A 15,726-nucleotide genomic window follows, 5' to 3' on the forward strand; every position below is an offset into this window, starting at 1 on the left:
TAGTCAGGACTGGAGCCCAACAAGGGAAGGGCAGAGGTGGAGGGGGCAGCACAAAAGCCTAGGATGGTCTCCTCCAGTAGGAAACATCTTTGATGTATTTAAGGGAAATCCATTTTTTGGCTCATTCTTAAGGGAGGCTGCATGGCCCAGTTATTAAAAAGCGTGAACTCTGGAGCCAAACAGGCTGAATCAAATCCCGCCTCTGGACGTTGGTAGTTGTGTGAACCTGGGCACCTTCCCTAACTGCCCTATGCCTCAGTTTCCTCATTCATAATATGACAGTAATAGCAGTATCACATCACAGGGTGACTGTAAGAACTAAGTGGGTTGCTATGCGTAAAGCGTGGAATGATGGCACAGTGGGCCCAGAAGCTGTCTGCCTTCTTCTGTGGATGCTCGGTGTGCTCGGACCAGCTTGTACCTCCACCTCTGTAAAGTGGGGCAGTTCAGCAAACATCTACTTCAAATTTGCCCTCTGTGATCCCTAAGGTCAGAAATAATCTCTGCCTCCCTACCCTGACACAGAACCATCTGAACCTTGTCCGTGACCTTCCTGTTCCACTTGCTATCAGAGTCCGATTGTAAGCAGCTTATCTCTGTGCTCCTTGGGGCTGGTGGAACATGGTTTCAGGCACCCATTAGGTTCTTTGACCTTGAACAAAAGTAAAGTATGCTCAACTCTGGCTGCTTTTCCACCCAGGGAAAGGGCGAGAATTAGAAACACTTCTGGCTGGCAATATGCTCTCTTTTGTGCATTGAAGTCGTTTGTTATTCTTGCTTTCAAACTCAGGGGCAATAATACTTTGGACCAACCTAGGGTCCAAGCATGCTCCAGAGACTCAAAATTATCAGAAAGTTGCACAATCTTGAGCAAGAAGCCCTGATGGCATTCTGGGTGATCTAAGATGCATAGCTGGCTGGAGGTGATGTGTGTCCTTTAAAAGGGGTGCCCTGTTCCTTCCAGCAGCAAGCTCAGGAGGACAGCTTACCACACATGCTGGCAGAACAAAGGGACCCTTTGTGGGGGTATCGACAGTCAAAGTCTGATGAACATTCTTGTTGATGAGCGTGGTTCTTGTGCCAGAGAGAAGAGTAACACAAAAGCTGGTTGATGGAGGTTCCTGAATGAGCAGGGAGGTTGGTTTTCCCTCTACCAAACTCACTCCCATGTTGGTTAACATTATACGCCCTTGCTTAGAGCACAGGCTGATGCCAATGGCCTGTGGGCTGAGTTGGGTCCTCAGATGGTTTTATGGTCCTATATTGTGACTGCCTAGGCCATGTTTGTAAGAAAAATATTTGGAATGATTTATGATCATTAGTTATGATTTTATTTTAAAATTAAGATTTTCCAATTTCTCTTGGGAAAAAAAAGACTGGCAAGGCAGGCTCTTCATCTCTCGTGTTACTGATGGGGGAGGTGAGTAGGGGCCACCCCGTGATGGGGCAGCCGCCCTTCCACGCACCGCAGTCAGCACAGAAGCCGCGTCCTCAGGGAAAGGTCGTTACTGTGCTTACCCGCTCCTTGGCCTCTGCAAACTGGGTTTGTGGGCACCACGGAATGCCTGTATTGCTGTTAGATTTTAATAGATTTTATTTTTTAGAACAGTTTTAGATTCACAGAAAAATTGAGTGCAAAGTTCAGAGAATTCCCATTATCCTCCGCCTCCACACAGGCACAGCTTCCCCGACTATGGACATTCCCCCACCAGAATGATCCATTTGTTACATTTGATGAACCTACAGTGACACATCACTGTCACCCAAAGTCCATAGTTCACATTAGCATTTGCTCTCGGTGTTGTACATTCTATGGGTTGGTGAGGTAGATCTTTTGCCCATTTTAAAAATTGGATTGTTTTTCTTTCTTTCTTTTTTCCTTTCTCCGTTTCTTCTTCCCTTCCTCCCTTTTTTCCTTCCCTCCCTTCCTCCCTTCCTTCCTTCCTTCCCCTTCCCTTTCTCCCTTCCTTTCCTCCCTTTCTCTGTCCCTTCTTTCCTTTCCTTCCTCCCTTCTTTTGTTCCTTCTTTCCTTCCTTCTTGCCTTCCATCCTCCCTTGCTCCCTTCCTTTCCTTCTTTCCTTCCTTCTTTCTTCTCTTCTCTCTCTCTCTCACTCTCTCTCTCTCTCTTCTCTCTTCTCTCTTTCTCTCTTTCTCTCTTTCTTTCTTTTTCTTTCTGATAGGATCTGTCATCCAGGCTGGAGTACAGTGGTGCAATCATAGCTTACTGCAGCGTTTAACTCCTGGGCTCAGATGATCCTCCCACCTCAGTTGCCCAAGTAGCTGGGATTACGGGCATGTGCCACCATGTCTCGCTAGCTTTTTTTTTTTTTTTTGATACAGGTGAGGTCTTACTTGGTTGCCCAGGCTGGTCTCAAACTCCTGGCTTCAAGCGATCCTCCCATCTCAGCCTCCCAAAATGCGGGTTGTTTGTTTTCTTACTATTGAATTTTAAGAGTTTTTGAGTATATTTTGGATAATAGTCCTTTATCATGTCTTTTGCAAATATTTTCTCTCCATCTGTGACTTGTCTTCTCATTCTCTTGACAGCGTCTTTCGCAGAGCAAACATTTTTAGTTGTAAGGAAGTCCAGCTTTTCAATTATTTCCTTCATGGATTGTGCCTTTGGTGTTGGATCTAATAAGCCATCACTAAACCCAAGGTCATCTAGATGTTTTTCCTATATTATCTTCTAAGGGTTTTATAGTTTTGCGTTTTATATTAGACCTATAGTCCATTTTGAATTAATTTTTATGACAGGTTTAAGATTTTTTTTTTTTTTTTTTTGAGGTGGAGTTTGGCCCTTGTTGTCCAGGCTGGAGTGCAATGGGGTGATCTCGGCTCACTGCAACCTCTGCCTCCCAGGTTCAAGCAATTCTTCCTGCCTCAGCCTCCTGAGTAGCTGGGATTACAGACACCTGCCACCATGCCCAGCTAATTTGTTGTATTCTTGTGGAGACGGGGTTTTGCCATGTTGGCTAGGCTGGTCTTGAACTCCTGACTTCAGGTGATCCACCTGCCTCGGCCTCCCAAAGTGCTGAGGTTACAGGCATGATCCACTGCGCCTGGCCAGGATTCTTTTTTTTTTTTGAAAGTGGATATTCAGTTGTTGCAGCAACATTTGTTGCAAAGACTCTCTTTGTTCATTGTACTGCCTTTTCTCCTTTGTCAAAGATTGGTTGACTATATTTTTATTGGTCTATCTCTGGGCTGTTTATTCTGTCCCACAGATCTATTTGTCTGTTTTTTTTCAATGCCACACTGTCTTGACTACTGTAACTTTTTATAGTAAGTCTTGAAATTGGGTAGTGTTGTTCCTCCAATGTTGTTTTTCTCCTTCAATATTGTACTGGCTATTCTGGCTCTCTTCCCTCTCCACAGTTTATCAATATCCACAAAATAACTTGATGAGATTTTTATTGGGATTCTGTTGAAGATATAGATCAATTTGGGAGGAACTGACATCTTCACAACATTGAGTCTTTCTATCCATGAATATGGAATATCTCTCCATTTATTTAGTTCTTGTTTAATTTCTCTCATCAGGGTTATATAGTTTTCTTCATATATAGCTTATAAATGTATTGTTATAATATATGTATTTCTTTTTCCTTTTTTGGCACCAATGACAATGGCAATGTGTTTTTTAATTGTAAATTCTACTTGTTCGTTGCTGGCAGATGGAGAGCAATTGACTTGTATATTAACCTTGTAGCCTGTAATCTTGCTATGCTCACTCATTAGTTTCAGCTTTGTTGTTGACTCTTCTGGATTTTCTACATAGACAATCACATCATCTGTGAATAAATATAGTTTCATTGCATCCTTCCCAATATGTATATTCTTAATTCCTTTTTTTTTCCTTTTTTGCCTTATTGCATTAGTTAGGACTTTCAGTAAAATGTTAAAAAGGAGTGGTAAGAGGGGACATCCTTGCCTCCCTCCTGGCCATTTTTTTCTTAACTGAGCTTATGGTCTGATTGGTTGGCACTTGTGCCCTGCCATTTTTCAAATATTTTAATCACACTTGATTGTGGGCATTTAAATTTGTAACTACTATGTTAAAATAACAATGAGTCTCGTTGAACTGATTCTGGAATTTAGGGCATGAGGACAAAAATATAACATCTTTCCTGTGCTCCAAAGGACTGGGGAAAGTCAGGTCTGCGTTATACCTTGTATTAGGACTCACCAAAGTTAACAGTGATTGGTCATCTTAAGAAAGAAAGATGTGCCTACAAACAGGAAAAACCTGTGCATGGGGAGCTCATTCCCACAGCACTCAGAATGGCGATCTTCACTCTTTTCCAGGCCCCTATTGGACTCATGTCCTATTTACGTGGAAATCCAAGGAGGGCCTGAAAGTCTACATCAACGGGACCCTGAGCACCTCTGACCCGAGTGGAAAAGTGTCTCGTGACTATGGAGAGTCCAACGTCAACCTCGTGATAGGGTCTGAGCAGGACCAGGCCAAGTGTTATGAGAACGGTGCTTTCGATGAGTTCATCATCTGGGAGCGGGCCCTGACTCCGGATGAGATCGCCATGTACTTCACTGCTGCCATTGGTCAGTGAGTGTGAAGGGCTGGGGCAGATCCACTGTCTGTTCCCAGGGTCACCCTGGTATCTGACTCCTTTCTCCCCACTCTCCCGTTACAGCTATCAGCACTGCAGGCGTCAGATGTGTCCTAATGAACCTTATAAACACAGTTGTGTGTTAGAACACCTGTTCCCTGAGATAGAGGAGTTAACAATTTACTAGAGATGCTCTGAGATGAATATTGTTCTGTTGATCATCACGGGGTTTCAAGGTATATGTGATGGAGGATTATAGAAGGCTTTTGAGAGCAAATATTCCAGATCCATTAGTGGTTTTGATCAACAAACGTTAGCCATGTGCCTCCCAGGGGATGGGCCCTTGGAAAGCCCCAAAGATACCTCTTCCTATTCAGCACAGGGCAGTTGTTGGGGCAGGGGCCTGTGGGTAGGTAGACTGGGGTTCAAATATTCATTGTGCCATAATGAGCTGTGAGACTTTGGGAAGTCATTTTTGAAAACTGAGGTCAAATTCATATAACATAAACATAACCATTTAAAAATGAACAAGTCAGTAGTACTTGGCACATTCACAGCGTTATGCAGCTGCCACCTCTACCTGGTTTGGAAACATTTTCATCCTCCCAAAAGGAAACCCTGCACCCAGTGAGCACAGTCACTCCCCATCTTCCCCTCCCCCAGACTCTGGCAACCACAAATCTACTTTCTGTCTTTACCTATTTTGGAGATTCCACATAAATGGAAATGTGTAATGTATAACCTTTTTGTCTTAATCTCTCAGATTTTTTTTTGCTCTGTTAAATGGATAAAAATACTACTACTCCCTTTCTGGGGGTGGTGTTGATAATAAAATGAGAAAAGATGTGTAAGGCCATTAGCACAATGCCTGGCATATGGCAAGAATCCAGTGGTTCTTAGCTGTTTTTAAAATTAATATTCATCTTTCCCTACAATTCCATTTTCATTTTGCCCACAAGTGAATGCACCATTTTTTCCCCAACGGGTTTCTTTATTTCCACATAAAATAATCTGCTAAAAAATGACAGACCCCACGTAGGCACTCATAAACATGTGGCTGCTGCTTCACTGAGACCCAGCACAGCAGGTGTCAGGACCAGGAGAGAAAGGCCTGAGTTCCAGATGCTGACTGCCCTTGTTCCACTTCTGACGTTGAGTCCCTCAGTTGTTAGGACCCTATTGATTGTATGAGAGAAAACCCAATTCAAAATAACTTTGGCCAAGAAAGGCATGTGTGTCTTTTTTATCTCTTGCAATGGAAGCTCTAGGGGAAACTGCTTCAGAACTGGTTTGGTCCAGGTGCTCACATGATGTCAGTGGGAATCTCTGCGTTTGACCCTGCCCTCTTTTGTTAGCCTCCTCCTGGTGCCAAGGTGGCTGTCATGCTTCTAGGGTTGCATCCTCAGCCCTCAGCAGCCTCTGTGGAAGAGAGAGCTTCTTTCTCTTATCACCTCCCATGCTGGGGCTGGGCAGGACTCACATTGGCGCACATTTATCCGTGCACCTTCTATGAGTCATTTTCTGTGTCTGGGAGTGCAGAATATGCTGACTGGCTTAGGTCTGGGTCATAGTCCCCCATCCCCAGCCCCCTTGAAATGACAGTGAGGTCAGCCTCGTCCAGAACATGTGGAGGAGAGGGAACTCCCAGGGGACAATCAGGGATGCTGGTCTCAGAAGGAACAGATGCTGTGCAGGCAAAATAGCCTGTGTCCACTACAGCCTTCGACATTTACATCTTCCAGTTTCCACCTAGAAAAATGGAATGCATTCCCTCTCCTAGCACTGACAGAGGGCAAATGATAGTGTCCTTCAGAAGAAAAAAAAATTACCAATCTACTGCATTTTATTGCCTAGAGTTTAGAGTTCTCACTTTGAAACCCAGATATCACTTGTATTTATGTTACGAAAAGCTTCAAACAAATCCTGCCCTCCTGACAGTTTACTTGTTTTAGTAACACTGGAAAGAGGTGCCCTTGTTTCTGGTTCTTGTTCTTGTCAGAGCAAACTCTCATTGCCAGAACCAGAACTGAACCAGAACTGGATCGACCAGAATCCCATCTCACCTGGTGACCTGGTCTGAAGACAAGGCACATGACGTAAAGCATGTATAGGAGAACGGCTCTTGAAGTCCCTGGAAGGCCTGTGTGGGGCCCAGTGTACCACTGCTCAGTGAGTCCCACACAGCCGAGTTCAGGGCAGCCATGCAGAGTGACTACTGGAACTGAAATCCAGCCTGCTCTCAGCTAGGCCGGGCCTCGGTGGGGACATGGCCATGTTGTGCCTGAGCGAGTTAGAAAAACGCCACACTTTGAGATGAATTAAGAGTCCTTTATTAGCCGGCGACTGAGAGACGGCTGACGCTCAAAATTCTCTCGGCCCCGAGGAAGAGGCGTGATTAACTTTTATATCTTGGTTTAGGAAGGGGAAGCGGGGGAGGTCTAGTTAAAATGATTTTACAGAAGTAGTCAAAAAGTTAAAAGGATAAATGGTTACAGGAAAGTAAACAGTTCCAGGTGCAGGGGCTTTAAGACTATTACAAGGTGATAGACGCGGGGCTTTGGGTGTTATCAATCAGACGAATTCTTGGGGACTGCAGATATTGCTTGCCACAGTATCTTATCAGTTAATTGCATTCTTGGATGTGCTGGGAGTCAGCTTGCACAAGTTAAGTCCTTGAGGAAGGGGCTGCCAGTGAAAGAGCCAAGATGGAGTCTGTCTGGCTCTCTCAGCTAAGGGAGAAACAAGGCCCGGTGAATAAGGAAAAAACAAGGTTGGGCATTACAGCCACACAAGTAGGTAGAAGTCTTTCTTTACATGAAGACCTGTCTGCATTTGAAGCTGTGCTGGGGCTGTAGGTGCCCAGAGGGGGCCTTTTTCTGAGTGACCTGGCCAGAGGGGACACCCTCCTCTAATCTCATGGCCAGAGCTGGCACCATTTGCTGACCGGTCCGTCCAGGTGTGGTGGCCTTTCCTGATACAAAGGCACAGTGCTGACAGTCTGTCACCCTGGCCAGGTGTCCCCTCTCCCCCACCACTGGAATGGACAGCAGCTCTTTCTGTGGAGGAGGAAGAAGGTTATGTTCAGATCTGTGCAATCGGAAAGCATGTACCTTTGGGCACTGGAAACACACTCGACACATGGGAACTGGGACTGACTGAGGACCTGGCAGATTCTCATTTTCACTCCAGTCTCCGTGGTCATCGCGTGCAAGGGTTGGCAGGATCGCTGGACTGATTTTCACTATCCCTTACTCTGCTCTGTGGACACACATGAGTTAAATGTGAGTTTGACATGACTCCTCTGTAACTCATTGGCACCTGAGGAGTGAATGTCACTCTGACTTGGAGAACAGAGCGGTTCTGCGGTCCAGTTCTCTGGGCAGCGTCACACCTTCTGCGTTAACCAGCAGCCCAGCCCCACCCAAACCCAAGGGCTCAGTCACTCCTGCAGCCAGCAAGGGGTGATGACGTCATTTCCTCAGCTCATCCAAAGCAACTTGAAGAGATTTTCTGAAAATGAAGTAGAATATCTGGTTAAGTGTGTGTTCTCATCAGGAAATAGTGAGATTAGAAATAGTTGCAGGTGAACAGGCAGAAAACGGCAAATCATGGCTTAGTCTTCAGTCTTAAATGTCTTCATTGTTTGTAATTATTCATCATTAACCCCGTGGGGGCTGAGTGCAAAGAATAGCTGGAATCCTTGGGCTAGAGGGGGCTCAGGAAGACAGTTTTCTCCACTGCTTTACTGGGGCCTATTCTCACTTCATTGATCTTAGAGGAGGGCGCTCCCAGGGCTCCTGTCTGTGCTGGCCCAGCGAGTTGCAGCACTCCTCATTTTATCTCCAACCAGTCTGGATGCAATTGAAATCTATTTCTTTGGTTCTTTATTTATTTGAAATCGGTAATCCTTGTATAAAATCATCTTTTGATATGCTGACTTGCATGAAGGGTGTTCAAAAGCGACTGAGAATACAAATGGAAAAGTAATGTGACCTGGGAAAATCCATACGGTCGACTCAGTCAGCTGATTTCTTAGCCCATAATTTACCTGCAGCAACATTCCTACTCAAAACATTCTCAGACTCTCTTCCATGTGTTTGAAGTCAGTACATTTTTAATAAGGACAGGTCTTCCTTGTGGTGAAAAAAGTGACCATGTTTTAGTCCTTAATCCAGCATTGTTTTTTCCAGGAAAGCATGCTTTACTGTCTTCAACGCTGCCAAGCCTCTTCATGACATCCACAGCAAGCCCCATGGTGAGCAGATGCATCTTCCTTGGCCCCCTTTGCTGAGGTCCTTCTGCTTGGGCTGTTTGCTGGGAGAGAGAAAATTCCATTAGGTGTCTGGGCTCTCTGTTATCGGCAGTACATTGTCTGGGAAGAAATAACAAATGGAGGGGAAGCCAACTGCAGTACTAATTCTTGGTGCTAAGAGTGACTGAAGGGAAAACTCTCAGCTCCTGCCACCAGGAACCTCAGGTGCCCAAAAGGAAATGCCGGGCTCATTCATGGGATGTGGACACCGTGAGTGGCGAGTGAGGAATCTGCCCTGCTTGGCTTCTCTCTGTGCCCTTTTCGTTTGACGTTAGAGAAAAGTTCAATTCATATAGAAAAATTCTTGTCTGGAATTAGTGTTTGTAATTAAAGAACTGTCCTTTCTTGAGAACGTTAATATAATAGTGAGTGCACAGACTCTGACCCATCTGCTTGGGTTCAAATCCAAGTTCTACCACTTATTTTTGAGTAAGCCTCTCTGTGCTTAGTTTCATCCATCAAATGGGGACTTATTTCGTAAGGTTGTTGTCAGGATGAAATGTTAATATAAGCAAAATATTCACAAAAGTGTCAGGTACATAGTAGGAGCTATATTACTATCATGGTATAAAAACATTTGAGCAGCTGGGTGTGGTGGCTGCACCTGTAGTCCCAGCTGCTCAGAAGGCTGAGACAGGAGGACTGCTTGAGTCCAGCCTGGGAAACACAGTGAAACCCCATCTCTATAAATAAAAAAAAGAGCAGCCAGGCACAGTTGCTCATGCCTGTAATCCCAGCAATTTGGGAGGTCGAGGCAGGAGGATCACTTGAGGTCCGGAGCTCGAGACCAGCCTGGCCAACACAGTGAAACGCTGTCTCTACTAAAAATACAAAAATTAGCCAGGCATGGTGGTGCACACCTGTAGTCTCAGCTACTTGGGAGGCTGAGGCAAGAGAATTGCTTGAACCCGGGAGGCAGAGGCTGCAGTGAGCCGAGACTGCGCCACTGCGCTCCAGCCTGGGCAACAGAGCAAGACGCAGTCTCAAAAAAAAAAAAAAAAAAAAAATTAAAAAAAGCATTCGACCCAGAGTAGGACACATTAAACTTCTGTATAATATTTTGGTTTTAGTTCTTAGTAGAAACTCATGTTGCCAATTTCCTTCAGATGCCCACAGATGCCTACCATCCCATTATAACCAACCTGACAGAAGAGAGAAAAACCTTCCAAAGTCCCGGAGTGATACTGAGTTACCTCCAAAATGTATCCCTCAGCTTACCCAGTAAGTCCCTCTCGGAGCAGACAGCCTTGAATCTCACCAAGGTAAGGCTATTTGATGTCTGTGTCTGGTAGACCAGGGGTGGCACCCTCACCGGGACCATAGATGTTTCTGTTTGACCTAGATCGAGTTTAAAAAAAGCAGGAACTTTTACTTAAACATTTGGGTTTCAGGCTTCTCATGAATGACCAGCTGGCGTGTGGCCCTTCAGGCCAGCTCTGTACAGCTCAGTGGAGCCTCCTTTAGGGGCGGGACACTTGAGTCTTTGCTGTGGTTTCCCAATGCTCAACCTGCCTGGTCCCCCCTGTGCAGCCACCTGGCCCCTGTGGGCGTGTGGGTTGGCAACTCCTAGTCTAAATAAACTCTGCTGCCTCCTGGCAACAGGTAAAAGGTGGAGGGGCCTCACTGGCAGATCCAGCCATGGGGCGTGGACCACAGCCTGTGCATAGTGGGAATCCCAAAGCTATCTAAGCACTTAGAGAATGCAACATTTATGGCATTAAAATCAAGATGCTTTCTCTTTCTGCTCCTTCAAATAGTTTCCAGGTGAAGACAGAGGGTGGATCGTGGGCTCTCGTGGACTTGCTGTCTTCTGTTTCAGGGCTAGGGCTTATCTTGGTGGAGGCGAAGACAGAAGGGGTTTGGAGATTGGCTCACCTTGAAAGCACAGCGTATGGGTTAGGAGCAGGGTATATGGAGTCCCACGGCTGCACTGACCTTTGATCTGCAGTTACTCCGTGGCCTTGGTCAAGTGACCTAACATCCCTGCCTCACTCGGCTCCTCTGAGATGTGGAGGAAATAATAACAGCGCCCACTTCATCGGGGATAAGTGGGTTCCTATGTGCAGAGAACAGTGCTGGGTACGTGGTGAGCACTTTTCAAGGGTTCTTAATTCTTACTGATTTCCTTGCTGAAGTCACACCCAAAGAAGCACATGCAGAGCCATGTGTTCAGGGACTTGAGACATCTTGTAATGGAGGGAGATTGCCGTCAGCTTTTCTGTCCACGTAAGAGAAGTTAGACTTCTCAGATTTCATTCATTCATTCATTCATTCATTCATAGAACATACTAGATTCTGGGGGTGCAGGATGACCAGGTGCTAATACTCCCTGCTTTCAAGAGGCTCAGGGTTGAGGGAGTGATGACAGGTCATGGAGTCTGAGAGGGGCTTTAAAGGCAACCACATGGAGCTGTGGGACTCAGCGGTCCTGGAGTCACAGAGACCTGGCTTTGACCCCATCTCCACCACTCCCGGCTCTGTGTCCGTGGGAAGGTTATTTAACCTCAGCACACCTGCTTGCCCACTGTGACATGGGGACAGTGAGATCGCCCACGTCTCTCAGGTGCTTCTGGCTGTGAGAAACAGGGCCCTCTGCTTAGCGGACTTAGACTTCGGGCCATGTACTTGCTTCAGGCAACAAGAGGCCTAGAGGTGGGAATCCTAGGATTCACTAACTCAGTCTTCACTCACAGCAGGGGCTGGATAGGTACTGCTACAATTCTCTCGTCACTCGGCCCTTTTCTCGCCCAGCTGCAGGCCCCCAGCACCCTCGCCTTACCCTAGCACGTCCAGGAGGGAAAGAACGGGTCGGGGGACTCCCTCCTAGTCAGGGGGAAATCTTTCCCATGGTTCCCTTTGCTGCGACACCCCCTCACATCTCATTGGCCAGAGCTGGGCCACATGACCACACCTGGGCCAATCACTAACCAAGGGCAGTGGGATTAGCCACTAGCTCAGCCAATCGTGAAGGAGCTCTAGGGTGGGGCCAAGGCTGCCCAGTGTGGGAGCACTTCCGGGCTCTGAAGGGAAGGACCCGCAGGGTGTTGGGTGGAAAGAGCGGGTATAGACAAGCTGGAAGGTCCTTATGCATGTATGCACAGGACCGGGTGTGAGGCGCCGAGACAGGGCTTGGTATGCAGTAAGTGCTTTATTAATACTAACACTCTTGTTTTTATTGAGATGGGCTACAAGGGGTCACTGTGACAGGCGTTGCCTTCTATGCAGTTAGCACTTAGTAAACACTCACACTCCGGGCACTAGTGCCCTGCCTCTAGCTAAGGTATGCAGTCGGGGCTTCATGCCCACTCTGGGCCCTGGCACCCTCCCCTCTAGCCGTGGTACACAGTCGGCGCTCAATAAACACCCACTCTGGGCACGGGCGCCCTCCCCTCTGACTAGCCGTGGGTACCCTGAAGCATCCTCAGGAATGTGCAGCAGACACTTAGCAGGCTGTCTCTGTGTTTCCGGGTGTCTAGGGAAGGAGGGAGTCCAAGCGAGGATAAATTAATTAGACGAATGTTGATTAAACACCTACTTGTGGGTGGGTTACCCCATCAATTATAAAATGGATGGCTTAATGAGCCACAGTTGCATTCTCATGAGTGGGTTCGCTGATGACTTTATTAATTAAGCACATTGTACAGCCTCCGCTCTCTGCCAGATGCTGGGCTTGGTGCTGGGGATGTGTGATGGATGTGCCGGGCATTGCCCCTGCCCTCGTGGGGCTTGTGGCCAGGTGCGTGTCCAGTTAGCTGGAAAGCTACCTGTGGGGTGCTGGTCCTAAAGGTCACTCCTCGGAATCTTCTAGAAGTGTGTGTCCTGCCCTAGGGCAGGCCGGAGCCACTGTGGCCCACCGCCTGCCTGGCTCTGTGATCTCTTCATCACGAGCTAGAAGGGTCTGTCTCGCACCTGACATTGCAGTGGCAGCAGTTAGCTGTGCCATTGTGGCCCACACCACCCAGCAGGGTCCCTGAACTGAGTGTGATAGGGAGTGGCCAGGCTGGCAGGGCTGTGGGAAGAGTTGGTGGTGGGGCTGGCAGGAGTGAGACAGGGACAAAGTAGGACAAGCAGAACTTGGGGCCAAGGCCAGACAGGCAAGCACCCCAGAAAAGGCCAGGCAGGGCTGCCCTCTGCGGAGCCCAGGTGTGGGGGCTGGGGGTGTTGGCTGGGGATGGCGTATGCGCAGTGAGGTGGGTAGAGGCCAAGGCAGCTCCGTATCCTTACTGGCTGCCTGGTTTGGAACACAAGGCAATGCAGGTCTACACAGGAAACACTTTCTTTTTAAGCTTGGTCACTTTTACTTTCCTTGCTGCTTTTCTTCCTTCTCTCCCTCAGCTATACCTGAGAGTCAGAGGTTGCAAACTCATGTAGCTTCAGGGGCCAAAGGAAATGGATGGCATGGGCCAGACAGAGCAACAGTAGGGAGTGGAGGTAGTGGCAGCCTGAATGCACCGCCTCCTCTGCAGCCAGCAGTTGCTAGCGACTCAAGGCCACCTGTCTGTAACCGTTAGGGTGACTGCTTCTGATTTTGCAAGAAAAGCCCCAGACCTGGATTTTTAAAACGGAACATCTCCCAATTTTAAGAAATGGGCAGTGAGCTGAAATCTTAAATGAAATTATGTGCAGACCAAATACAAGACATCTACGAGGCAGGCTCAGCCTGTGTGCCATCCGTGTGGGACTCCTGGTGTAGACCTGTTTGGGGTATCTGGCTGGGGACCCTGGGGATGAGTCATGCAGATTTACCCAAAACCCCAGTGATCTCTGACCTGATGAGAAGTCAAAGTTTTTGGCATTCATTATACAAGTTTCTTTCTTTCTTTTTTCTTTCTTTCCTTCCTTTCCTTCCTTTCCTTTTCTTTCTCTTTCTTTCTTTCTTTCTTTCTTTCTTTCTTTCTTTCTTTCTTTCTTTCTTTCTTTCTTTCTTTCTTTCTTTCTTTTCTTTCTTTTCTTTTCTTTCTTTCTTTTCTTTTTTTTTTTTGAGACGGAGTCTCGCTCTGTCACCCAGGGTGGAGTGCAGTGGCATGATCTTGGCTCACTGCAACCTCCGCCTTCTGAGTTCAAGCGATTCTCCTGCCTCACCCTCCCAAGTAGCTGGGACTACAGGCATGCACCACTATACCTGATTAATTTTTGTATTTTTAGTAGAGATGGGGTCTCACTATGTTTCCCAGGCTGGTCTTAAACTTCTGACTTCAAATGATCCACCCGTCTCAGCCTCCCAAAGTGCTGGGATGACAGGTGTGAGCCACTGCGCCCAGCCCCGTTCTACAGGTTTCTGTGGTGTCCTGGCTTCTCACCTGTCCACTAGCAGCTGGACAGGAAAATGGCAAGGGGTCATTTCCTGTACTGCACCGTGAGGCAGTGATTAGCTACGTGTGGCTCGTCCAACTAGAGATGTGCTGTGAATGTAAGATGCACACTGGATTTCTAAAACTTTGTGCAAAGAAAAGGGAAATATCTAATTAGTAATTTCATATGGATTCTGTGTTGAAATGATAATATTTTAGGTTTTTGAGCTAAGTAAAATACATTATTAAAATTAGTTTCACCTTTTTTATTCTACTTCTTAAAAATGTGCTTGCTGCTAGAAAATTTAAAATGATAGATGTGGCCCGTATTATGTTTCTGTGTGATAGACTGCTCTGGATCAAGAGTCAGCAAACTATGGCCCTTGAGCCAAATCTGGCCCGTTGCTTGCTTTTGGAAATAAAGTTTTATTCATGCATGCCCATTTGTTTGCATATTGTCTGTGGCTGCTTTTGCACTGCCATGGCAGAGTTGAGTGTTTGTGACACAGGGCATGACCCATGAGGCCTGACCTCGTTCCTATGTGACACTTTAGGAAGTCTGCTGCCCCTGCTCCAGCCCAGTGAATACAGGATGGTGATTATTCCCTATTTCATTAATTCTTAAGGCCTTGCACTCTAAGGTCTCAAAAAATATTTATCTCATAAAGATAAATGAATGAATGATGAGTTTTGATGATGAGTTCTCTAAGAATTTAGTGTCTTAGAGTGTGAGGAAGAACTTGAGTATTCTGGAGATGGTGGTTTGGTGGAAATATGGGAGAGTTTGGTCAGCCTCTAAGTTTAATTCTGATGCTGATAGTGGAGACAAACAGTTAAGAGTGTGTGTGAATAATGCAGATGAGTGAAACGGACTTGAGAGTATGAGGCAGTGGGGATGGCGGGGTCTGGAGTGGGCTGGGGACACATCCACTAAGCCGGTGCTGCTCAGCTGTGGTCAATTATGGTTTTATGGGAATGTGGGCTAGGGGGTGTCCAAGATTCTGCTTTTTAAAAACGAAGTAGAAAATCCACATGTTTTCATTTAAATCTCCAGATTAGGAAACAGTAGAAATTAATTTCATTGTTTCCTTAGAATAATAGTGAGCCGAACCAAACATGGTTTTAAGGCGACCTGACCAAGGGCCCGAGTAGCTTCTGCTTTCTAGAGAGGTCATTTTCAGTTAACACGAGTGCTTCCACGTCAGTTTGGTTTCTCGCCCCAAGAAAAGCACATTCAGCAGGCCATGATTTTCCCATGCGTCTCTCCACTCCACAGGCTTTCACTGAGGGCCTGCCGTGTCCCCCAGGTGCTGTGCTATGGCCCCTGTCGTCACTGAGCAGTGTTCATTCTGACGTTCCAGTGCTGGTCACTGACTTGACAGGGCTGCCACAGGAGCAAATAAGATAACGTCCATAAAAGGGCTTCGTAACATATCATGTGGTCCATGACGCAGCTATTTTTGTTGACTGCTGTGCATCCAGCTGAACTGGTGGTTGATAGAGACCCATTGGAAGATGCGGGGAAAACTGAAGGTCTTCAAGTTTGTTGCCT

The 15,726-nt window shown here is 46.7% G+C and overlaps 1 protein-coding gene across 9 annotated transcripts in view; it reads left to right on the forward strand.

The window, feature by feature from the left end:
• The window catches only part of ADGRD1 (adhesion G protein-coupled receptor D1), a 188,396-nt gene that overhangs the window by 30,830 nt on the left and 141,840 nt on the right, over positions 1–15,726 (forward strand). For all 9 annotated transcript variants that reach the window (XM_063646825.1, XM_063646827.1, XM_054444290.2 and 6 more), the window contains 3 exons: positions 4,309–4,563; positions 8,762–8,826; positions 9,990–10,145. In XM_063646825.1, the coding sequence (XP_063502895.1) occupies positions 4,309–4,563; positions 8,762–8,826; positions 9,990–10,145 (476 nt within the window). The remainder of the gene's footprint in view (positions 1–4,308; positions 4,564–8,761; positions 8,827–9,989; positions 10,146–15,726) is intronic.

The sequence above is a fragment of the Pongo pygmaeus genome, chromosome 10 (assembly GCF_028885625.2).
Source record: "Pongo pygmaeus isolate AG05252 chromosome 10, NHGRI_mPonPyg2-v2.0_pri, whole genome shotgun sequence".
In the NCBI taxonomy this organism is placed as follows: Eukaryota; Metazoa; Chordata; class Mammalia; order Primates; family Hominidae; genus Pongo; species Pongo pygmaeus.